The 24627-nt window shown below is 39.4% G+C and overlaps 1 protein-coding gene and 1 long non-coding RNA gene across 2 annotated transcripts; both read right to left on the bottom strand.

The window, feature by feature from the left end:
• Window positions 1-133: 133 nt before the first annotated feature.
• On the bottom strand, window positions 134-8476 carry LOC113020776 (uncharacterized). Its single transcript, XR_003272225.1, has 2 exons — window positions 8067-8476; window positions 134-1499 (listed from the first exon to the last, which is right to left on the bottom strand). It is a non-coding gene; the product is annotated as an uncharacterized LOC113020776 (long non-coding RNA).
• A 1055-nt stretch (window positions 8477-9531) lies between these two features.
• Window positions 9532-22638, bottom strand: LOC113020767 (nuclear GTPase SLIP-GC-like). Its single transcript, XM_026164992.1, has 21 exons — window positions 22388-22638; window positions 22165-22252; window positions 21944-22056; window positions 20957-20981; window positions 20700-20786; window positions 20293-20380; window positions 17533-17746; window positions 17192-17413; window positions 15376-15582; window positions 15108-15283; window positions 13533-13626; window positions 13357-13444; window positions 13095-13216; window positions 12063-12236; window positions 11821-11975; window positions 11592-11709; window positions 11359-11467; window positions 11133-11263; window positions 10860-10941; window positions 10574-10655; window positions 9532-10460 (listed from the first exon to the last, which is right to left on the bottom strand). Exons 2-21 carry the CDS (start codon window positions 22229-22231, stop codon window positions 10391-10393), a joined length of 2424 nt encoding a protein of 807 aa, XP_026020777.1. The 5' UTR covers window positions 22232-22252; window positions 22388-22638; the 3' UTR covers window positions 9532-10390.
• Window positions 22639-24627: the final 1989 nt, after the last annotated feature.

The following is a 24627-nucleotide window of genomic DNA, read 5'->3' as shown; positions in this document are numbered from 1 at the left end:
CTAAATGCTCTAACATGTGTAATCTCAAAGAGTCAGACCATTCTCTGTTGGAGTAATCCTCATGTACTTATTCTATACAGTCTAACCATGTCCTGCCTGTCTTCCTAAATCTTAACTTTACTGTCTGCAAAAGTTTTTTTTTTAAAGTATTTAATAATCCTAGAGTGAGTATAACGACTGCTCATCTCCCTCCTGTTTGAGACATGGCATAGCCAATGGCTCAAAATAGCAGCAGTCTTATACAAATTATTAGGCAGTACTGGTTTATCACACAGATAAAAAATCATCCTGCAAGCTTGCTCCCTCTGTAAGTCACAACTATTGTCCTGCAGTAGGTGAGTGGGCCTGCATGTCTGCTAATGCTGTACTGATAAAAGGTTAACACCATGTTTAACTAAAGCTGCCTCTTTTGCGATCTTATCTGCAAAAACTTCCCCTAATGCAACCGGATCTTTCCCTCACATGTGTGCTGCACATTTACAAACGGCAATTCCACTGGTTAATAACGCTGCATCCAGCAGAATTTGCAAGAGTTTGGTGTGTTCTGCAGGTTTCCCTGTAGAGGTTGTCACACCTCGTCTCACTCACTGCACTACAAAGAAATGTACAGTAGCAAATGTATACTACCTATCAGTGTATATTGTCTCTCTACAGCTTTACACGCTTCCGTTAAAGCTAGCATCTCTGCTGCTCAAGCAAACATGAAACATGCTAGTTGTCCTACATAGATAACTCTCTCTCACTGTCAGCTACAGTAAAACGTGTTCTAGTCTGTCCCTCTGCTGTTGTAAAACTCAAATCATCAACAAACCAAACCTTTCCCTCAACGAGTGGCACATCTATTAAGTCATCCCTCAGCTTACACGTCTTCTCCTCGCGCTCTCTACACTCATGAGAAGTGTCCTCCTCCGTTGGCAAAAAGGGTTTGACAGATTCAGAATTCTGCACCACTTTATGGTAATATGTGTGGTTGTGAGAGTAACAGTAACATTAAAGACAAGTGTCTTGTAGGTGACAGAAATGTAAGTTTAGTCTGCAATAGTAAACATCTACCTCGTGTGGAACTAACAATTGCAAAAGGTGAAATAAACTATTGAAACATTGTACAGCTTAAGCTGCTGCACATACTGATCTCACGCATGGAGGTAAAGCACGAGCAACTAGAGCTAATCTTTTAGGATAGTAAGTTACTGGCTTCACTTGTGGAAAAAGTGCTGTTAGTTATTTTACAGTCACCTGGCATTTGTGCTGTTCACAGAACCACAAGTCCATCGCTGGACCTCCTCTGCGCTGTCACTTTTTGGAGCTTGGCACGCTCCCTCAGGTTCCATTTTCCAACGCTGAAAGTCTCCTTGTGACAATCCTTTGGAAGCCCAGTAGCACAGCTCTCTGTGCTGAAGGTGATCTCCGATCCTCCTGAAGACTCCCTCCAGGCCTCAGCTTCCATCTTGTGGACGATCCTCTCAGTCTCTCCTTCTCATCATGGCACCTCACGACATCTACAAATTGAAAAAAATGACACTCCTCTCGCCACACGGCTTTCGCCATGTGTCAACTCCCCAATGAGACATGTACAAGAGTGTTGCACAGTCTCCCTAAAACAATCTCCAGGGTTTGTCCCTTGGAGCAGCTTCACTCCAAGCTGTAACCCTGTGTAAGAACATTAATCAGCACTTAAATGTTCAGCTTGTTTAACTCCCAGCTCCTGTATCACAGAAGACAAAGTCTTAAATTTAAACAACTTCACATTTGCAACCAACTGTAGATCATAAGAGTAATAAAGTATTCAGCATCACAGAGACAAGTATCATTGCAGGTTTATTCTAAACTCATTAATCTCCTACGTTTTCCCATAATTTATTCCAAATTATTTAACATCTCAATGTTATTCCACATTGTAATCAGTGAACTTCACTTATAGGCCATCAAAGCCTCATCTGAACATGGATGCACCACTTGCATAGGTTTAATACTTGTAAATAAACAGCTAATCACACAAATCACTGCAACAATAATAGAAAACATTGTTTAATATTAATTCTGGACCCCACCTCTTGACGCATGGACACTTCTCATGCGTCAACTCACCAAACCTGGATCCCTGTCTTAAAAACTGGCTCCACCAGGGCCCTGTTTCAGGAAGCCGGTTTAGAAAACTCAGAGTGAAAAACGATACGCAGGGTTGAGTAACCCCGAACTGTCCAACTCGGAATATTCGGTTTCAGAAAGGCTGATAACAATTAGTTCAGTCAACGCGGAGTTGCTTTAACCCCAAGTGAAGCGCGCGGACGAGGATACATAAAGCCCTGATCAGTGGAGCACAGATTAAGTGAGTCACCATGGAGACGGAGGGAAAGAAGGCGCGGTCAATGTATTTCACAGCGCTTGAGGCCGAAATTCTGATGGCAGCATATGCCGATAACATGCAAATTCCGCGGAAAAAAGTAACACAGCGACAGCTGCAAAAGAAAGTGAGCATGCATGGCAAAACATAGCCGACAGAGTCAATGCGTGAGTGTTAATTTAAACATTGATCTAGGGATTTCCACCCATTTAACACGTTATTTTATTTTATTTTTTATTTTATACATTTTATTTTGTGATGTGAGCGCAGGTGCAACCCAACAGGCCCCAAACGTGCCTGGCAGCAAGTAAAAATGAAATATAAAAATATAGTCCAAACAGGTGAGGTGTAATTGTATTATGAGCCATAGTGCTTGGTCTGTTTGTCCCATGTAAATCAATTGCAGTTAGAGGCTACATTAATTTTCTGTCTGTAAGCACTTATTGAAATTATCTGAGCACATTACAAGTACATATTTGCTTACTCTGTATGCTCAAATGTGGCCCGTTATAGCCAACAGAAAAAAAGCGGAGGCCCGAAAAACAGGTGGGGGTCCTCCACCACCACCACCACTCACAGAGGCTGAGCAGTTGGCCCTCAGCCAAAACAGTGGGCGCCCTGTGGCCGAAGGCATCTCTGCGGGGACATCCTCTGAGTCAATAACCCCGCAAGACACAAGTGCCTACATAGGGGGTAAATTCAAAATAATACATGATGTGCATACATCCTTTCTTCACAGTCACCTTTGCAGTGCTACTCATTCATTTGATAAACTCTTTACCATAATGGATTATTTTGTAGTGAAGTTATTTTCCTACTGATTTTGCCTTCCCTCAGTCTTGGTTGTCTTTGAGAGCATAATGACAATGAAGTGTAAGGTGCTTGGTATGTTTGTTAATTGCCATTTGGTCCCTTGTAAGTTATAAGTGACCTGTATAAACCTCATATTCTATCAGTTGATGGTGGTGGTGTACTGCATCTGGTGCAGCCTCCTGTTGAGCCAGACCAACATGCAGTTGTGAGTAATACTCCACAGATTATATGAGTTTACAGTAGAACAGCAATGTTGTTTATTTCTTTACTACAGGAAAATAATGAAGAAACATTGACAGCTGTTACAGAGGAGGAAGCAACAGAGACACTTTATGAGGTTTACATCTTTTAATACTTTGTGTACAGGAAACACAGGTGACCAATAAAGCCAGTTGAACAAAAAATCTGTTTATTCTTCTTTCAACATGTTGAGGTGATGGGTCAAAAGAAATGATTGTGACATATGGTGTCTCTGACTGCACTTCCATCTTGTATGTCCGTGGGAGGGTCAGGATGTTCATGGTTTGGATCACTGCTGATGTTTGGTTCAGAAGGACAGTGTTCTCCTCTAATTGTGGCAATGTTGTGAAGAATCACACATGCCACAATAATGTCACATGCCCTTTCTGGGGTGACCCTGAGCCTTTGCAGGCACTGGAACCGGGCCTTAAGCATTCCGATAGTCATTTCAACTCTGGCTCTTGTCCTGCAATGAGCCAGATTATATCGCTGCTGTGGGCCCGGTTCAGGGTCAGAGTAAGGGGTAAGCAAATAGGGTAAACATGGATACCCCCTATCACCAAGCAAGTAGCCAGTGAACTCTCCTAAGACAGAAGGATACACTTCAGTTCAAATGTCCCTGAAGCAATTGGTCTTTATATATTTTAAAGTATTTTCAACTCACCATGTCCAAATTTTGTGCTCAGTGTACATTCACGGAATATTTGTGAGTCATGGACAGAGCCTGGCCACTTGGCTTCCACATTTGTGATAATGTTGGCAGCATCACATATGATCTTCACAGTGCAGAGAACACAAATTAGCATCCATTACTATAATGAAATAATTTGTTAGTTTGACATGCTACAGGGAACTATGTACCTGTACATTAATGCTGTGGAAAGACTTCCTGTTCACATAGTCTCCTTCATTTACTGAAGGAGCAATAATTGGAATGTGAGTGCCATCTATACAGCCAATCACGCCTGGGAACCCTGAAAATAAATGTAAAATTTAAGTAGTAGTTCAAGTATCACCACATCATAAATTAAGTTTTGGTCATCCTGATACCTGCAATTTTGTGGCATCCCTCTTTGATAAATCTTGTGGGTCTGTGACCGGGGAACACCACAAACGAGTGCAGGAGACGTTTCAGTGCAACTGTAACATTCCTGACTGCCCGACAGACGGTAGCCTTGGAAACGTGCTCAGCGTCACCAATATTATACAGAAAGCTCCCGTTTGCAAGAAACCGAAGTGCAATACAAATAATATGCAATGAACTGAGAGCATGTCCGCGATGTGTCACATGCGTAATATATGGCCTGAGGATGTTATCCAAATAAATTATAGATTGTGCTGAGAAACGGTAACGTTCGCACAGAAAATCATCAGGAAATGATAAAATGTCCAAACGCGCTCTGATCACTCTCTCCCGGCGGAGAGCTCTGCGGAGAATTTGGGCTTCACGATCTACTGGCTCTTCAAGGAAGTGGCACGCCATGTCCGACACTTCCTACTGTCAGGTTTCCGACAAAGGGGCGGAGACAGTCAGGGTTAGTTGTAGTAAACCTGCTAGGGGGCAGGTTAGCTTCACGGCGTGTGTCGTCATAGTGACTCACTCAGGCTGCAGCTGAACTCGCTTTGTGAAACCGAAAACCCAGAGTTTTCGTTAACTCACGGTATACTTACTCAGTTTTTCCACTAAACCGGCTTCCTGAAACAGGGCCCAGGAGCCTGCATACTCACCATCATGGCCTGGAAAACAAGATCTGGAAGTAAAATCAAACTTCACACTTATAAACAAGTATATCACAAGGGTAACAAGCATTCAGCATCAGCAAGACAAGTGTCATGTGCAGGTTTTCTCAAATCATTAAATCACTATTGTTACCATAATTCGCCTCAAACATGGATCATCCCATGTGCTCAGTTAACATTAATGTAATCGGTGACTTCCCTTAAGCAAAGTCACTCCACTCATATATTTATTATGGGTCCAAAAGTGGCCAGCAAATGAGCCCATAATAAACTATTCCATAAATATCGTAATCTCTTATTTGTTTTACTCATGTCACTTGTCCGCTTCTGCTGAATGCTACATGCACTCTTAAAGAAAACAAAACCTGTAATAAAGAAACAAACATCCACCAGTTGTTCTGCTAAAAACCACATCATCAAATCACATGAAAAACTGCAATGCTGTAAGAAAAAATGCAAATGTTAGCGCTGCGCAGGTGTGTACACACTTTCTCACAGTAACTTCTGTGAGTACCACAAGCCCATGAATAACACACCTCTGATAGATTCACAAACATAAAAATGGCATTTAAAAGGTTAAACCATCACGCAACCTCAGATGTTGCTATCATCTTTCTGCTCCTGTAACAGAGACACACACAGAGATACATCCACACCTTTGTCAAGTGGGGGTTGACTTCACACAATGGTGTTAAGTCAGTCAGTCAGTTCCCGATTTATTTTAAAATTCTTACTCATTCACTCAGTGATTCCTTCTTTTGCTAATTGTGGAAATTATCGTCGCATTCGTTTCCACGCTCAGCAAAACAACGTCATTTCAAAAAGAAAAATAATTTAGACTGGATTTCCTCGTTGAATCCTTTTGGACAGGAATTTGTTTCCTGATTGTCCCAAATAAGAGCCCATTTTAATTTTGGGGAAGCTCACTTTGCAACAGTTTTCTCGACGACGCTTCGATTCTAATCGTGCAGATCTGCTCAACAGAGATCATCAAACAAAACTTTCAGTGCACCATGAAAGTAACAAAATAAAAGAAAGAAAATAAAAGAAATCAAAGAAAATAAAGGAAAGATAGGCCTTGTTTAAATCATGACACGTGTTCTTCATGCCAGGGGGATAAATCGTAACAAAAGACAAATCAAACAGCCAGTTTAATCTCAAACATTCATCCAATCAGCCATACACACAACATACAGCATAACCCTGTTGTCTTAGCACATAATAAGTTTTAGTTCTCATGTAACTAAATGTGTGCCATGGTAAAACTTCTTCACACACCAGAAACTCACAATCAGCTCACTCAACTCACTCATTTAAGACCTCTCATCAGCATTCTGTTTCCTCCTCTATGATGCAACCATCTGTCCTCCTATAATATTCAGTCCACTAGTCTATGTATCACTTTCATCTTACTAGTGACTTGGACAAGATGACAAACAGAATCTCATGCTTAAGATGCTGTCTGGTCTCATGAGTATCATTGTATGTGTATATGCATGTAGGGTTAGTATGGTTAATGCATTTTCAGTATGTTTTTGTGTTCATCTCTCACCACACTTCCATTATTCTCATCACTGCTTAAAACAACACACATCTCTCTGTTTTTTTTCTTTAACTGTACTTTTCTCCAAAACAGAAAATAGCATTACAGCTGTTTCAGACTGAGAAACACCAAACACTCTTCGTGCTATCATTCATCCACACAACTATTTTATTTCTTTTTGTCCACTGGGCAGGTGACATGCAGAATCACGTCTGCCCCAGCTGGATACCTTTCACACACACCATGACGTCAGACACTCTCACACTCATGGAATTGATCAGGAGAAAAACTTTCTTCATCTTCACACTCTGTTACAGAAACACCATATGTTTTGTTTTTGTTTTTTTGTTTTTTTTTTGTGTTGTGTCAGGGATGGATATGTAGTTGTAACGTTTGTGTTCACTAACTTTACTTTCTGTTTCCTACCCTGCCAAGTCTGTCTTGGACTCAATGCTGCTCCTAATATGCCTCTAATCTCTCCTCCACTTCTACCTCTGCTCTCTCACGCTCTTCTCTGACTCTACTTTCTGCTAACATTCTTGCTCTTCCTAATGCTTTTCTATGGTGTTGTTCTAGAGTAGTTGCAGTGGATTGAGCTGTAGTTTCATCCTCAGGTTTCACAACTACTTCTTGCAATATTGCTCTTTTAACATTCTGTGCTTCTCTCCTCTTCTGAGCCTGCTCCAGCCACAACTTAGCAACTGCTAACTGCAATTCCTTCCTCTGCTTCGCTTTACCTGTTTTACCTGCTACACTTACAGCTATTCTTTCTACCAGCATTTTACACTGAACTTCCACTAATGTCCCTTCAAATCCACATTTCTTATACCAACAACCTACATACTGCGTGCTGCCTGGTAAAACTTTCTGCATAAATTTTACATCTCCTTCTAAGGCAGACTTACACATTTTATTCTCCATTACAAGACAACAATCAGCCACACTCACGCAGACCACGTCTGGCCCGCACACACACAACATAGGCCTATCGCTTGCGTCTGCACGCACAGCTAGCGCTCTCTGTTGAAAACTCTCAAACGCCCCATATGGCGGAGAATTCAACCTTCGGACACTCTCCAACGCCCCAAATGGCGGAGATTCCGGACTCTGAACCTAGGTTCTCTCCACGCCCCAAATGGCGGAGAACTCTCTACGCCCCAAACGGCGGAGAAGCCTGCGTCTCTCTCACGCGGCTAGCGCGCTCCCGGACTCACGTTTAACGCACAGCCCGTAGCCGCTCTCTATTGTTTTGGGTCCACGTGCGCTCTCGTGACCAGCGCTCCCCGGGACTCAAACGTTTCACGCAGAATCACGGTGACGCGTATCTAGGATCCCACATTCATTCACACGGTTATAGAGACGCTCTCTAAGGCCTTCTGTACTCACTGTTTGTTTACGTTCATGGGAAGAGTCTCTGGATCCCGTCAATCGTCATCCATCCCGAGGGGAGGTCAGGCGCAAACTTCCCGGCCTGGTGGCAAGCCAAAAACACCAGGGCTTTACGTCAATCATCCCAGACGTTGCGGTGGCGTCCTCTCCCTCTCCTCGGTGGATGCAATGTGTTAGGCTCCGGCTCCGAAGGACCAAAAAATGTTGGGTCTAAACTCAGACCCCGCTGTATCCAGGACTTATTCCCATGAAAGAAAAGCAAGGCAACAGTGTTCGATCGATTTCTTGCGCAAGGGAGGCCTCTCGTCTGTGACCAGCACGTTGAAATGACCACGCTGGTGGCCTCCTCTCGCCGCCTTTTATTGACAAACTTCAAACAATAGTTTACAAAACACCTCCCCTTGCAACCCCCTTTGGTTACAAAGACAAGGCACTGTATGTAAGTGTGTGTGTGTGGGTGTTATGTGAGAATGTGTGTGTGTGTGTGTGTGTGTGTGTGTGTGTGTGTGTGTGTGTGTGTGTGTGTTTGATCAAAGGGTCATAAAACCTAAAAGCAGGAACAACATCCTTGGTCATAAAGAGGGTAGTCTTCCCCCACACCCAATGTATGGTTTACCAAAGATAACACAGTGAAACCATACAAAGGGTAGGAAGCTCTACCAAACATCAAACAGATCTTCAAGTTAGGATGTATCTACAATAAAACCTCCCCCAGCACAGAGTGGCTGGAGAGGTGGTCAGGATCAAAGGAATGGCTTTGATCCTACTGCTTAAACTAAGACTGTACAAATTTAAGAAACACAATGGCAACATTCAACAATTAGACTTAACAAAAACAAACAACAACAAAAAAAAGAATTCACATTCAGAATATTCATAAGGATTTCTGTGGGAGTAATGGGGGTAAAGACAATTCAGGGACTTACTTCAAAGACTTTAAGCATTAGAAAATTAGAATTAAAAGGACATCTCGCTATAATATTATGAGTAAGGCTATAATGAAGAGGAACAAAAATGCACAAAAATGATGGCATTTTAGGATAATTGTGCTAAAAAAAAAAAGGAGAGAAAAAAATTTCCCGAAACATATAATTTATTTCTAAGGTAAATTGGGATTAACAATGTAAGACAAGCTTTTAGAAATAATGTGATAGTGTATTTTTATACATAATACACTCAGTTCTTTTGTGGGGACTCAAATGACACAGAGTACTAGACCTGCAACAACAATGGCTGTTAGATGAGACAGAGGTGCACGTTAGACAAACTTAACTTCTGTCAACAGCGCAAAATATCAAAAAAGAGTCAGCTGATACTACTGCCAAAACAATCTTCATAATTAATTTTTTTGTGAAGAATAAAGAAAGGTGACAGGTGAGAAAGGTTGTTGGGACCAAGAAACTTACAATTAAAGAGAATAACAGGAATTATGAATGGGTGCTTGGAAAAAACCCCCAGAAACTTTAAGTTTTACAAATAAATTTATTAATAGTTGTGTTTTTCATACACAAATCCATCTAATCCCAATTCAGATATTGTTTTTAAGAAAAACACCCTCTGCTGTGGCTCTAATGTATGAAAACCTGTCAAAAACACATATTTGAGTGTGAAAAGTTGAGATGAAAAACTACTTTGAATCTCATAATCAGACAGTTAATTCCATAATGAAAAGAACTACTAAAATTAAACATTTATTGGAGGAAAAGATGGACACAATGTAGAGGGATAAAACTAGTCCTGTAGCTGCATGGAGATAGAGCTACTTACCCTAACTGACCAATCAACGTTTACAAGATAAATTTTAGGAGTCATTAATACTAAAAATCTTGGAACAATGGTCTGGATGACTTGTTACCTTTAAATATTTGTAGGTAAATATAATCACAATTTTAATTGTAATTTTAGATAAAATACATTGATGTTCCATTTAATTACACCTTAGTTGTGGGCTGTATTATAAAGTGTTACCATTTTTTATCTAGTGTGTTAAGTACACTGATTTTATATGTACTGAAATGTGCTATATCATTGCATTGTCATCTGAATGAACCATAACTAAACTCATAAAATAAAACGATTAAAATAGATTTGAAATATATGTAGAGTGATGTGATGTGAATCTCTTTCAGTTTTCCGCAAACTTCTTTGTCAGCCTCAATATTTAAAACATTAAAAGATAAATATGTCTTACAGAAATAAAAGTCCACAATCACTTATAATGACATTCACAAAATCAAAGTCAAATGTCACCAAACAACTTTTAAAGGGACCAAATAAAAACAACTGAAAATGATTGAGACCAAATCGGATGGTTTTTTGTTTTAAACAGCACTTCCTCTGGTAAGACCTGTTTGTGTCCAGGTTTCTGCAGTTTCTACCTGGTCAGCAAATCTGAAACATCCAAAAAAAGGTTTAACAATGAGCAATAAGGACCAAAATATATATATATTTTTTTAAATGTAAAATATTCTATGTAATACTGATGATGACGTATAAGAATTTACCCAGTTAGTGATGTTTCATCATCTGGAGTGCCTACAAGTTTATCATAATGTTTCTTCACCATCTCAAGCTCTGTTGAAACATCTGAAAAACAAAACATTTTTTGAATTGTTTCCTCCCCAAGAGTGACTCACGTAATAGTGTGTGTGACTGTAAATTATAAGTTAATTTTAAAAATAGAGAGACAAATAGGTAAATACACTGTGCTATCAGGTGAAAGATTTCAAAGATAAAGAGAAAAGGAAGGAAGCTTTATCAAATGTAAATACAGCAAATTGTCCTGTTTACCTGGGAGTAAGCCCCCATCAGTCTTGAATGAACGTTCAATGGATTCCTTCATAGTTTCCTCCAGAGTCTTCAGGATTTTTTCCTATTTTAAAAATGGTTATTACTTATCACAGATCAAAATATTGTGTTAAGTCAAATACAATTACATTTAGAAGGTTCTCAGATACTGCATAAAAACATAAATGGAAACATATTTTTGTGTAAGTCTATTCCAGTTAAATATGGAAAAAGCCTTCATATGTTCATCCCATTTTTTCATAAAACATGACAAACCATCAAAGTGTGCAATTTCTCCAACATGGTATTTTTTGCCCTCTCAAACATGTCCTCCTTTGAGTGCACGTGGTCCGTAATAGTCTCCCTCATGTTGTACAGCGTGTCTTTTCCACTAAATTCTGCAGCCTCTACAATAAGACAGAAAGCTCCAATCAGATTTCTCTTTCTGAATAATGATAAATATAAATATGTGTTTTTGTGAATCTCTGATCTTATTTCTTACTCTTGTAGCCTTCATCCATAATGTCTTCAATTGTCTCTGTCAGACTGCTGTAGACTCTTTTCTTCTGTTTCCGCATCGTTCTGTTCAGTTTTGCCTTAATTTTTTCTTCCTTAGAGAACAAACATGAAATATGGATGAACATCACTTGAAATCACATCAAGCCATAAAACTAAGGTTAATTTTTCATGTTTTCCATTTACTGTCCATTATGTCAGTAAAGTTTCATCTCTTACCTCTGTCTTGAGAAATCTGAGCTGCAGTTCAGCATTTTTGTACTTTTCAAACAGAGAATCAGTGTTAAGTGAAAATGTATCGATGACTCCATTGAATGCTCCACGTTCTGAGTCATTTCTAAAACATATAAACATTGTGGTTATTAATGGCAGAATTGGCAAGTTTATATGTTATGATTACATATCTTGGATAATATTATGTGACTGTTTAGAACTTGTCTTTTCTTACGGGAAGGTCTTTCTGAATTCATCATCAATGCTGTCAATCAGACAGGAAGCCAACTTCATATTAAGGTTAATTAGGGTCCCTTTCTTTGGTTTGTGGACGCCACCATTCTTAACAACACACTTCAGTATCTTGTGAAAAGCACCACCCTTCTTTCCCTAAAACAGAAAAGAAAAGAAGAAGTATTTAAACACATATTCATGTAAAATATGTTGTTTTGTTGTAACTATATTTAAAATACATACACGATACAAGACGTTCTTGAGTTTTTCTCCATATGATCCTTTGGATTTCTCAACGCCATCATCAAGATATTTTTCAAAAGCCGTATAGGTGTCTTCCATTTCTTTGTTGACATTACGAAGTTGGATGTTCGTGTTTTTCTCAAGTTCTGCACACACCTCGGCTTTTTTATCATCCTGAAAATTTTTGAAGGAATAAAGTCAGAAAAACAACTTGTTGTTTCGTATATATTTATGAAATCAATTGATTTTAAAAGTCACTGTCCTGTAATAAGAACCTGAGAAGTAAAATAGAACAGCAAAAATAAATGAATCAATTAATAAATCATAAATTAATAGATTATAAAAACAAGATACTCGAAAAAATTTGGAAATCTCAACATGTAAGAGAATGTGTATCTTTTAATGCTGGGCATACACTCTGCGATTTATGGTCCATTTTGAGACGATTTTTCAGTCGTGCGACCGTTTTCGGGATTGGTCCAAGTTTTCCCCTAATCGTGTGTCATGCATCGTGTAGTATACGTGGGGTAACAAGAAGCGATTAATACCTCACGATCAGTTCCCGATCTCGTAAGAAAATCAAACCTGTTTGAAATCCTGTCGCTCGTTGCGAGGGTGTCAACGCAGCCTGTGATCTGGACATAAGCGATGGAGGCACAACTTGTAGAACTTTGGCAAGCTCATCTGAGTCTTTTCGATGTGGCCTCACAAAATTATCACGACCACAACAACCGTGAAAATAGTTGGATGGATATTGCTGCTCATTTGCAGCTGCGTTTTTCATTAGCAATTTAGTAATGTTGATGGTGGTGGTGTGTGTGTCTGTGTGAGTAAAAGACAGAGAGGGAGAGATAGATTTTGTGTTATGTGTTATGGACGCACAGTGTGAGCACATCAGGCCATATAGTGTGAGACCCTGCACCGTGACCTACGAACTTCTCACCCCTGCGATTCAATCGTACAGTTTGCGCAGAAGCTGAATAACGCGACTGAAAAAAATCGCAGTGTATTCCCAGCATTAGTTGACCTTACCACTCCTCTGGAGTTGGCTCCGTGAATCAGAGACAGAATCCCGTGAGCTCCATTCACATAGTTTACTGTCTCTGAGTGACAGTCATTGAGATCTTGCAAAAATCCCTGAAGTTGAGGTATTTCTGTTGAGAAGAAATTTCAGTGCCAGTTTGACATTACTTAAATTCAAATTAAATAATTCTTCTTTCAGTCAGAGCAAACTAAAACAACATGTGCATTTCAGCTGTTTATATTCTGTTAGCAAAACGGAGACTTCACTCACCAGTTTCATCTGGACTTAGATGCTTCCCTTTTAGGAACTCTTTGGAGCTCACTGTGAACACTTTGAAACTGTCATCAGTGAAGTGTTTCTGCGGAAAAATGTGATTTAATTTTAAAGCATCCTTACAACTATGGAGAGTCTTTACATTAGATTTTCTGTAAGCCTATAAAACTCACCTTAATCTTGGTTCGCTCGTTGAATGCTTCCCTTACTCCATCCTTGGCATGAATGTTTCTTTTAACTATTCGATCATGGATATCAGCTGATGAACTACAACAAATGTGCATATATGTACTGTTACCATCATCACTATTATTATCACCATCATTAATCTGGGGCAGGCTGGGTGGTTTTGATTTACTCTTGGGCTACGTCCCCACGTACAAAGGTGTTTTTTCATTTTTTAAAAATCGCATCGACGTGTGCACTTTTTAAAAAATATCTCTGTTCACATGTAAACGCAAAAACAAAGTCAAACGCTGTCAAGAACATGCCAAATCCTAACTTACTAGAATTATGTCCTCTTTTCTTTTCAAGTGCCTTCATTATTTCAAATGTTAATAACTAAACTGTATTTTGGATTTTATCTTGCTAGCTCTTTTGGCCAGAGTTTATTCAATAAAGAAAGAAACTGACAATTTTACATTTGTCTTAGTGATTTATAATCACGAGTCACAGCTCTCTGAAATACGGCTGGTGTAGACTCACAACTAAGAATGGACAAAATGCATGCATACATATATTTAATTTAAAAAAATTAAATTTATTAAAAAATGAAAAAGGCATTGGTGTTAGGACTTGGGTTGTGACAGCGTCTGTGTATTTTACTCTGACACCTCTGTCTTTCTAAGTAGAAGGGCAGTAACTGCATGTGTATATGTAAGCGTGTAAAAAAATGCAGATAGTATTTTGTTTCTGTCTCCCATTTTGAAAATTCATCAAATGTAAACAATCACGTGGCGCACAGCGTGGCGTCATGTTTGATGTTGCGTGACTAACTCCTCGTATTCCTCGTCCACGGGTAAATGCAAAAACTGTTTTCGAAAATCTCCACGCTGGCAGGAGTTTATAAAAATCTCAGTTTTCAGTGATCCAAAACGCCATTTACGTGTGGATGAAAAGCCCAAACCGATAGAAAAAGCTATGTTTTCAAAAATACCAGTGTAGCTGTGGACGTAGCCTTGGCCTTTAGGCGGAAATGTGGGAGGCTCCCTTTCTGACCAAGCTGAGCTTTCCCTGACTGTCGCACACATATAACTCATTGTCATCGCCTAGATTGTATTTAAAGACTGACTGTGGCACTGCATCTCTGCCACCTACGGTGGTGTTCTCCACTAATTCACCAGTTCATATTAGTTTATTCAGTTTATATTTTTCTTTCATTGTAAATAAACCTATTAAACTTCACATCAGTTGTGCATACATAAAAGCTGCAATGATGCCAGTTGCAACTCTTTCTCCTCCTGCTCTCCTGTTATTGCTCACCCTCTTCTCTCTTGCTGTCCCTCTACAACTAAAAAAAAATCTACTACCTTTGCCACTCTCCACTATTCCACTCCCTCTCTCTTCTCTTTATTACTCAGTCCACCATATTCAATAAACTTTATAAAATTGTATCTGCATCTCAGACTCCCTTTGACCCAAATGTTCTGTATTATTAAAAAAAAAGGCTAAACTCTGTGTTTCATTCTAGCCTGGGTTTATCTTACATGGAAACACCCTGTAGTTGATCAGCATTCAAAATTACTTACAGATCATCTGAATCATCAAGAAGATCAGACTTGGTGCAGATAAAGTGAATTTGCTGACATTCGCCACCATTTCCAATCAGACTACTGACACTTTCCAGGATCTCCCAGGCCTCTTTCTCTGATACTGCTCGGTTAATTTCAGTCACAATCCACACAGTAGAACACTCTCCAACTATCTGAAAGGAGAATAACATGTCTCAGTGCTTCATTGAAAGATGACTGTTTACAGACAACACAGTATAAGCAAAGAGCAGTAAATGTGAATTACCCCTTTCCACATCTGATCTCTGCTCTTGTTACAGTCGCCATTTCCAGGAAGGTCCACAAGTGTGACATGCTGGAGAAAAGGATTGTTTGGCACCCTGACAGTCACACACTTCACTAGTGGCCAAAACCACTTTTTTCCTTCATTGCCTTCTCCTTGTTTTGACTCACTTCTTGTGTACTTGACAAATTGTGCAGAAAGTTCATTAGCCTGCAATAAATAGTAAAAGCAGTGCAGTTTAATTTCAGTCCTCACAGAATGTGCTTTATAGAATTCATTAAAAAGTCAGTGACATAAAAAAGGTTAAGTAATTAGTGTTCAGTTTTAGATTTAAATGATCAGATTGTGTCATGTACAAGCTTCCCTTTGTGTTATATTGGACCAAGAAAAACATCAATCAAATCCAAAATGAAAATAGATTTTTATGATTTATTTAATTTTTATTCTCTATTTAAATCATGCTATGAACACTCTTGTTCTCAACAGCCAGTATTACTATTAGCAGAAACTACTTCATGTCGGCATTTTGCACAGTTGTCCACTTTAACTGACTGTCAGACACTGATTTACTTTGTGGCCACTTTGATTCAGTCTTTGCTGAATTTGCTCAGCAGTGAATTTCTACGGTGCGATTTAAAGTGTAAGAGTAGGTTAAAATAGGGAACTGATCACTGTTGTGTGATAAGGGAAAAGGTTCTTACTGCGATTATTTAAAATAAAAACAATCATGCTCTACATCACGGACCTGGACCAAACTTGGGTCTTGTTAACCAGTTATTACAAGAACAGATTTATTTTTTCTGGCAATGTGATCATCTAAAGATCATTGTGGGATCTCAGTAAGATCTGTTTTGTTTTGATCACTGGATCTGTTTTCAGTGTTTTGTTTTTTGGACTTTTGAATCTATGCTGCATGCTATTTTCAGAAGTGAGATATGTTTTTAGTTCTTAGGCTACGTTCACACTGCAGGTGTTAATGCTCAATTCCGATTTTTTGATCAAATCCAATTTTTTTGTCTGCTTGTTCACACTACAAATAAAATGCGACAGCAAACGCGCTCTAGTGTGAAGGCTTAAAGCGGCCCGCATGCGCAAAAGAAGACTTCACACACAGCGCGCTCTTTAGACCCAGAGCAAACAGTATTGTTTGACAGATGGCCGTTAATATAAAGACTTCGGACTTTACGTTTCCCAATTTTTGCTTTAAGTTATTTTGTTATTTACATAATAATGTAAATAACCTAATAAATATCCTTATTGCTGTTTTAGAGGAGCGGTGCTTCAAAGGATAGTTGCAGATTTCTGTCAGAATCTGCAGATTATACAGTACAAATAAAATGTTCACGTCTCTCCAACGTTGTCTTCCCAACAGTTTCACTGACATCTACGCTGGATGGCCAGGAAGCGACCGCGATGTCTTCTCGGGCGCTTCTCTAGTACTGATAATTGGCGTCTGTCTTGTGTCGGTGACGTAAAAGACGGATTTAATGCGACCTGACCGTTCAAACAGCAGTCGCTTTCTAAAACATCGGATATGTATCGGATTCAGTACCACATACGAAAGTGACCCAGATCGGATTTGAAAATATCGGATTTGCACCGTTCACACTGTCACACCATGATCGGATATGGGTCGCATAGTGTCAAAAAAATTGGATTTGATGCGCTTTCGCCTGCAGTGTGAACGTAGCCTTAGTCTTTTGTTTATTTGGTCAGTTCCCTTTTTGTGTCCAAGATGTCCTAGTTTCACCTGTGTCCCCTTCCCAGCATCCCCTGTGTGTCCCCTGTCTGTTATAGTAGCAATATGAGTTTGTCTTACTGATTCACATCTCAATATCTTCCGCCTGGATTGGAGAAATTCTGGAATTTCTTTGAAATATTTGTTCTCCATGAGGTTTTCAGAGGACTTCTCTTTCCATTCTTCTCCATAAAGTGCTGACAGCTTTTCAACAGCATCACGATAATCATCATCGCCTTCCTTTTCCTGATTTTCATTATTGTCAAGAAGCTGATGAAATGACCACAACTCATCTTTCCACTCCTACAAAAATAGATGACAAGCAATTTATTGAGGCATGTACCCAGCCTTAAGCTCCAAGAACTGCACTATAACAAATGATTTAGTTTTAAGTACAAATCAAATTTGAGAATTCATTTTACCTCCTTTGTGATGAACTCAATTTCTGCTTCATACTTGTTGTGTGCGTTGGCTTCCACTTTGATCATGACTGAGGTGCAGGCATTGATGCTTCCTGAAGGTAAAAGATTCTTCTCTTCAATGATGGCATTTATCAAAGAGCTCTTTCCAGCCCCGGTTTTACCAAAGACACCAACCAGCTCCCTCTTGTCTGTCTCCAAATCACTGATCTTTTTCCTGATGAACGAGATTTTAAATATGGGTTAATTGATTCAGTCATGAAAACTTTTTATGCACGCTTTAAAAAAGAGAGTTTCAAAGAGAGTTATAATCATGGTAGTGATCATCAAATGAAATATCACTAAATATTTTAGTTTTATACACATACACCACTAATTGTTTACTGTATGTTGTTTTGATCAGCATCTTCCTTTTTGTGTCAGTTAAAGCTAAAATGTTTCCCCCAAGAGTTGGTAGATAACAGGAACAGCAAAAAATGTAGTTAAGTCACCAAAACCTCCTAAAAATATCAGTCTTTGTTGGTCTTAACTTTGATAGTTTTATTTTACTAATAAATCATTCTGTGATCTATAGTTGTACTGCTGTTAAGTCAAAAGTATAACGTAAAATAGCTAAACAAAGAACCAACACACCAAACAGACTGACACAAGAAACTAATTGGTGAATATGGAACCAAACTATCATCTGGCTGAGTGGTGCGACACCAACAACCTGCTGCTTAACACCGAGAAGATCAAGGAGCTCATCGTGGACTACAGGAGGAAAGCTGACCCACATCCACCCATCTACATTAAAGGGACGGCTGTGGATTATGTGAGCAGCTTCAAGCTCCTTGGAGTCCACATCTCCGAGGATCTCATCTGGACGACCAACTGCTCCAAGTTGGTCAAGAAGGCTCACCAGCGCCTCTTCTTACTGAGGACTCTGAGGAAGAACCACCTGTCCTCAGACATCCTGGTGAAATTCTACTGCTGCACCATCGAGAGCATCCTGACTAACTGTATAACAGTCTGGTATGGGAGCTTCTCTGCCTCGGACCGGAAGGCGTTGCAGAGGGTCATGAAAACCGCCCAGCGCATCGGTGAAAGACCACTTCCTGCCATACAAGACATCTACAGGAAAGTGTCTGAAAAGGGCTGGGAAAATCATCAGAGGCCCCAGTCACCCAGCACAAGGACTCTTCGACTCCTGCCCTCTGGGAGGCGCTACATGAGCCACAGGACTAAGACCATCAGGTACCGGAACAGCTTCTTCCCCACAACTGTCAGACTCCTGAACTCTGACCCACATTAAACTCATGGACTGAACATACACACACCTACAACCACCTATAACTGAACACACACACAATGGACAAAACAAACAAATGGCCAACTGTACCCTCATACACAAAATAATAACATGGACCGGTTCAGGTGGTGGTTCACCAACCTTACAACCACTAGCACTTTATATAACCACTGTAGAAATTACCCACATATCTCACTGATCTGAACTGCACTACTGTAAATGCTGTATAGACAATCATTCTGTACAATACAATAATTATAGTTCTACAACTGTTTACAACTGTTTATTAATACTCACAATTGTATATCTACAATCAGTATAGTTCATATTTCATATTTCTGTATAGTTTTCATATTTTTAACCATATTTAAATCCTGTTCATAGCCTGTACATAGTTTGTACACTCACTACAGCCTGTACATACTTATAGTTATAGCATATTCATAAAATACCTTCATACCGTGTACATTGTAACATACCCATAATTAGGGATGGGTACCATCTGACATAAACGGTAGTAACCAGACCGAAAAGCAGCGCACATTTCGGTGCTTTATTTCGGTGCTTTTATTCCCTGAGCTGTGATACACTTCTAGCCAATCATTTTACGTTTCCGAGGATAGTAGGCGGGTCCAGGTACGTACGTTCTTTTAGAGCAGAGCTACAGATTAAAAATGCCCAAGGCGAAGCGGTCAAAAGCCTGGCTGTACTTCACAGCAAAAGATGCAAACTCAGCAGCCTGCAACAAGTGCTTTAAGCTGATACTGTGATACTGTCAAAGGAGGTAACACCTCAAATCCGATGAAACACCTGGCGACGCATAGCGTTTTTTTTAAAAGCCCAGAAATGCACCGTATTTGATAGCTTGCTGCGAGACCTCACACCGAGCGCATCTACTGCGGGTGGGTTGCCTGTTATCGGACCCGGAGTTAGCATTTCATTTTTCTGATTTCGTATTATAGGGACGTGTTGGGTGGCCAGAAGCGTAATATACCGACGATTTGTCACATAGCATAACATGTTACGCTTTGGGAGTGAGAACGTGTTGTCTTTTCATGTTTGCCTCGGCTCTCTCCAGGTACTTTGGCTTTCTCCAACAGTCCAAAGACGTGCAATTAGTGCATTTAGGTTAATAAATCCTCATCAATGTAGTTACTCATTCCTGTGACTGTATCTTGGTGTAACCAGTGTGACATCCATAAAGTTTGTTTGGACTGAATCATTTTAATTGTTCTGATCATGTGAATATACTGCTTATTTTTGCGTGTGTCAAGACTCTTGAAAAGGGACCATCTTCTCTGTGTGACTCAATTACACATAACTAGCAGTTTTTGAGGATGTTTTACAGATATTTTCTGCATTTTTGGTTTCTTCAAACACAATCTCTCTTTGATCTGTTTGTGAAACTGTCACATGATCAGGAGTGGAACCAGGCCCATACATTACAAAATATGAAAAAACTTAATACTCACTTTAAGAAATCACTGAGTTTGTCTTGGTCATTTAGTCTGGCATGTACAAATGTCATGATGCTTTTCACATCAGACAGTATGATTGATTCTGTGGACAAAGAAAGGCAAAAACTATTTAAAACAAATAGACTAGAATAAACAGAAAATGTAAAATCTCATGTAAAAAAACAAACAAACAAAACAAACCTGTGTGAATTAGAGTATATCAGGACCATAATGTGACCACTTACCAATCAAACTTACTATACCATACATCAAGCTGACTGTTAAATTTTGACAACAGGCCAAAGAAAAAGTAATTTCTAGCATCAAAGATGAAACTGGCATGTTGGACAAATTGTGCTGCACAGAAATTTAACCCTATAGTGGCTTAAACTGTGACACTGTTTAGAAAGAGACGTAAATACCTGCAAATCCTGGCATAGACAGACGCTGTCGCTTAGCTGGTGACTGCAACCTGCTGGCATCACTTTGAAGATCAGATTTTCTCTTTCCTGATTGTATAAAAACAACAAAAAATAAGAACAAAAAATAAGAACAAAAAATGTGTTTCTCTCAGCATTGAAAGTTATTCTTAGTAAAGTTATGTAGATTGAAAGGCACCAATATTTTATGCAAACACAGAATAATATGAGATGCAATAAATACGATACATGTGTCTCACCTGTATCACTTGTGGATGGCAAGACCTGAGGATGAATATGAGTTATACAGGAAATTATTACTATTTGCATTGGCATTGCTCTTTAACAACATTTGAAGGACACTAGCATACAAGTTTTACAATCAACAAACTTAAATGCAGTTATATTTATAACTAGCAGACTGATGAAGAATACATTATAAATTACCTTATCACAGAATTGGAGACTTTGCTTCGCACCCTTAAAAATCCTATAGCTAGCCAGGCCCCTTTAGCCTGTCCAGTCAAAGGCTAGCTCCCTCTGGCAAATTGTCCCGAACAGTCGGGTAAACAAGATGACTGGGTGATGGTGAGGAGGAAGCATAGTCTTAAACAGAAGTCCCCGGTACACCACCAACCTGTTCATGCATCTAACTGTTTTTGCCCACTTGGCAAAACACTCGCCAGGAATCAAACTCTGGTAATTGGTGATTCTGTTCTGACTTCGAGGAGGGGGCCTAAGGGTACATCTTTCGCCATCTTAGAATGCTGTAATTGCAGCCATTCCCCAACTCTCTGAATGGTATTCATGGCCATTGATCAGTGGGTTTTGGTCAGTGGTTGTTGATCAATGGTCATGAGAATTTGCATAATTAACATTAAGGAACTGACCTCCCAGCCCATTGTTCCTTCACTGGACTGGTTTCAGTCATTATGCAAATGCACTGCAGTCAGCTGAAACTAAAGAGGTCACTTGGATGAGTGACGAAACGGTTCTCACACAAAACGCTACGTCCAGATGAACAGAATCAAGTTTTGGAGATTTACTTATCTGCATGATTGATGCATCAAGACAAAACGATAGAAATAGTAATTACTCAGATTACCAGTTACAGAAAAAAAGTAAAAGAGTTGCTTTTAACGCGGTTTTTCCCATCACTGATTATTACTGCCAGTGCATTTTTAAATATACAGATAAAGTCACCTCTGTTCACTAAAATAGCAATGATTGTCAAAGAACTTAATTACCTTTAACAGCTTGAGGTTCTTCTTGAATCTCATTCTTGGTCCAGCTTTTGTGATCAAATTCTCAATTTCTCGATCATCAAGCTCAAAAATATTTTCTTCATCAATTTCTTGATCTGTAATTAAAAATAAAGTTGAAGAGATAAAGATTATTCTCAACTTACTTCACAGATCACATCAGAATCAATATCTGTACCCATCAGGGATTCACGTTAATACTTTACCTTTAAATTTTTCCACCCACTCACTAAGCCCCCATTCAACCAGTTTGGTTCTTACGAAATCATCCATGACCAAGAAATGTAAGATAAACTGTAAGATAAAATGCAATATTTAACCAGACAATACTGCTTTACTGGTTAGACATTCGTGATCGACTTCTCCTTTAATGCACATATAATCAGAGACAGTGATATTAAATTCAGATTAAAAGTTCAAACTGCTCACCTTTTGTTAGAAGTAATGCTGGAAAAGGCTGCTGAGGGAGATCTGAGGCAAGCAGTGAGACACAAACAGGAAACAGGCGGGAAAAATAAAAATCAAGCAAAAAGCAAAGTCCACAAACCGATGCGGTTAAAAACAAACTGGAACTCTGTGGCTCAGACTGCACAATTGCAACTGCATCTATACATAAAATACAAAGGTAAATCCAACATGAGTAACGCGGGAGCAGGAAAAGCAGAACGGAGAACTGAGAAAGGCAGGAAGAGGAGGTGTTTGTGCAGCGCAGATGGGCGTGGCTGGAAGAGCGGTAACACCCTCCCTCGGAGCCCTTTTTTTTCAACAATGAAACGATGTTGGGTGATAAACACTTTTTAAAAAAAAGCCTAATAATAAATACCATCTTTAATCCTTAAAAATACTAATAAAAATATAAATTGCCACTCTTTTCTGTTACCGTCATCAGCCCAGCCACACCCATCCCCCAATAGATAAAATACAACTGTTAAGTTGCATATTATCTATTATCTTGTATCTATCATCTTGTTTTATAACCCCCAAAACACAAACACATCCTCCAACCACACACACACACACACACACACACACACGCATGTTTTGTTTTCAAACACCATTGCAGTGTATTTCGCACCTCAAACCTTTTGTAAACAATAAAACAAATACAAGTAAACTGAAACAAATTACAGGTTGCAATAAAATAAAGTACAAACTCTTTTAATAACAGAAATCTTTATGGTTTAATTTATTGTACGTGTAGTTTTTTTTAACTGTGTAAGAATATTTAACATTATGCTATCAATACATTTAAAAAAATGCCTCTCTTCAAAATGGGTTTAAAAACATAAACAGCTGTGGGATACTGTTTGTCCATGATTTGGACAGCCCAGTGCGGGCTTCTGACGCAGGGGGATACCTACCTTGGCACTAGGGCTGGTTATCATCACTGATTTCTAGAATCGGTTGGATTCCAATTCGATTCAATTTTTCCTCAGACAGTCAGAAATATTATAATTTTGATCATTTATCAGTACTGATACTTCATCAGATGTTTAAGCATATGCAATATACACAGCAGATGCCTTTGTGTCAAAGTAACTAAGGATAAAACACAGAAAAACATGAAGGAGATTTTCCTGGCCTGGCTTTTCCTTAAAAATATTCTGCAGTGGATCAAAAACTGAAGAAAACCGTTAATCAACATATGAACATTACCTGATGCTCTTTGAGGATAATAGCTTGCTTGGTATAATTAGAGAGACTGTAGATTGCATAGTGGGAGGGGGCTGGGGTGCAGGGCAGGAGAACAGCTAACCCCCACCCCCTGGACTGGAGGCCACAGTTACAAGCCTGTGGGAGGGCAACCCTCCAGGGCAAAGAGGAGAGTGGTGGAAAACTACTGAAGAGCATTCCCCCCCCCCCCCCCCCCCCCCAACACACACACACACACACACATTCACAGATCAGCCTTAGGTGTGCTGATCTCCAGATGCATCTGTAAGGAAGAGGTGAAGAGTGGCAAATCCTGCAGCATCATAAGCTGTGAGATGTCGTCGTTCAGCACTGATGGCGTGTACGTGCCATCAAGTGAGAAAGCTGAAGACATCGCACTGATTCTCATGCATTTCGTCCACGCTTTGTGTTTACATCTTTGCGTGGAATCCGTTTACCTGCTCTCATTTGCTGATTTAGTTGTTTGGTGGTTGTTGATATAGTTTTCTTAGCTTTAACCTGAAATGCACAAGATTAATTTGTAATAAATAGAATATATATGATTATACATGAAGTATATAAAGGAATGTATATTCACACGCAAAAGAAACAAAGGATGGGATACCCATCTTCTGGCCTTCTTCTTCTTACCACATTTGGTTAGAGGAAGAAGGGTGGGGGAGTAGAAGTCATGCATACAACATGGCCAAATGGCTATCAATGCTTCTAAGGGGTCACTTAGGAGCATTCAGGATTCTTCCTCTAGTTTCCTGCATGATCAGTAAATCCAGACTTGGAAGTTCACAGTTGGAAATTACAGCAAAAAAAAAAGCCAAAGGATTAGGTGCTGCCGAACACTATGAACTTACGAATGATAATTTTTTGGCTTTTTTCTCTTCTCGTACAATGTTGGATTACCATTTCAAAGTAATTGGAGAACACTATAGAGTTACTTTGCTATTGGATTATATTGACAGGGAACAGAAATAAATGCATCTTCAGGCCTGGATGAGCCC

This window comes from Astatotilapia calliptera, chromosome 4 (assembly GCF_900246225.1).
Source record: "Astatotilapia calliptera chromosome 4, fAstCal1.2, whole genome shotgun sequence".
Taxonomy (NCBI): Eukaryota; Metazoa; Chordata; class Actinopteri; order Cichliformes; family Cichlidae; genus Astatotilapia; species Astatotilapia calliptera.
Note: the sequence above shows the minus strand (reverse complement) of the source record. Positions and strands in the feature narration are given on the sequence as shown.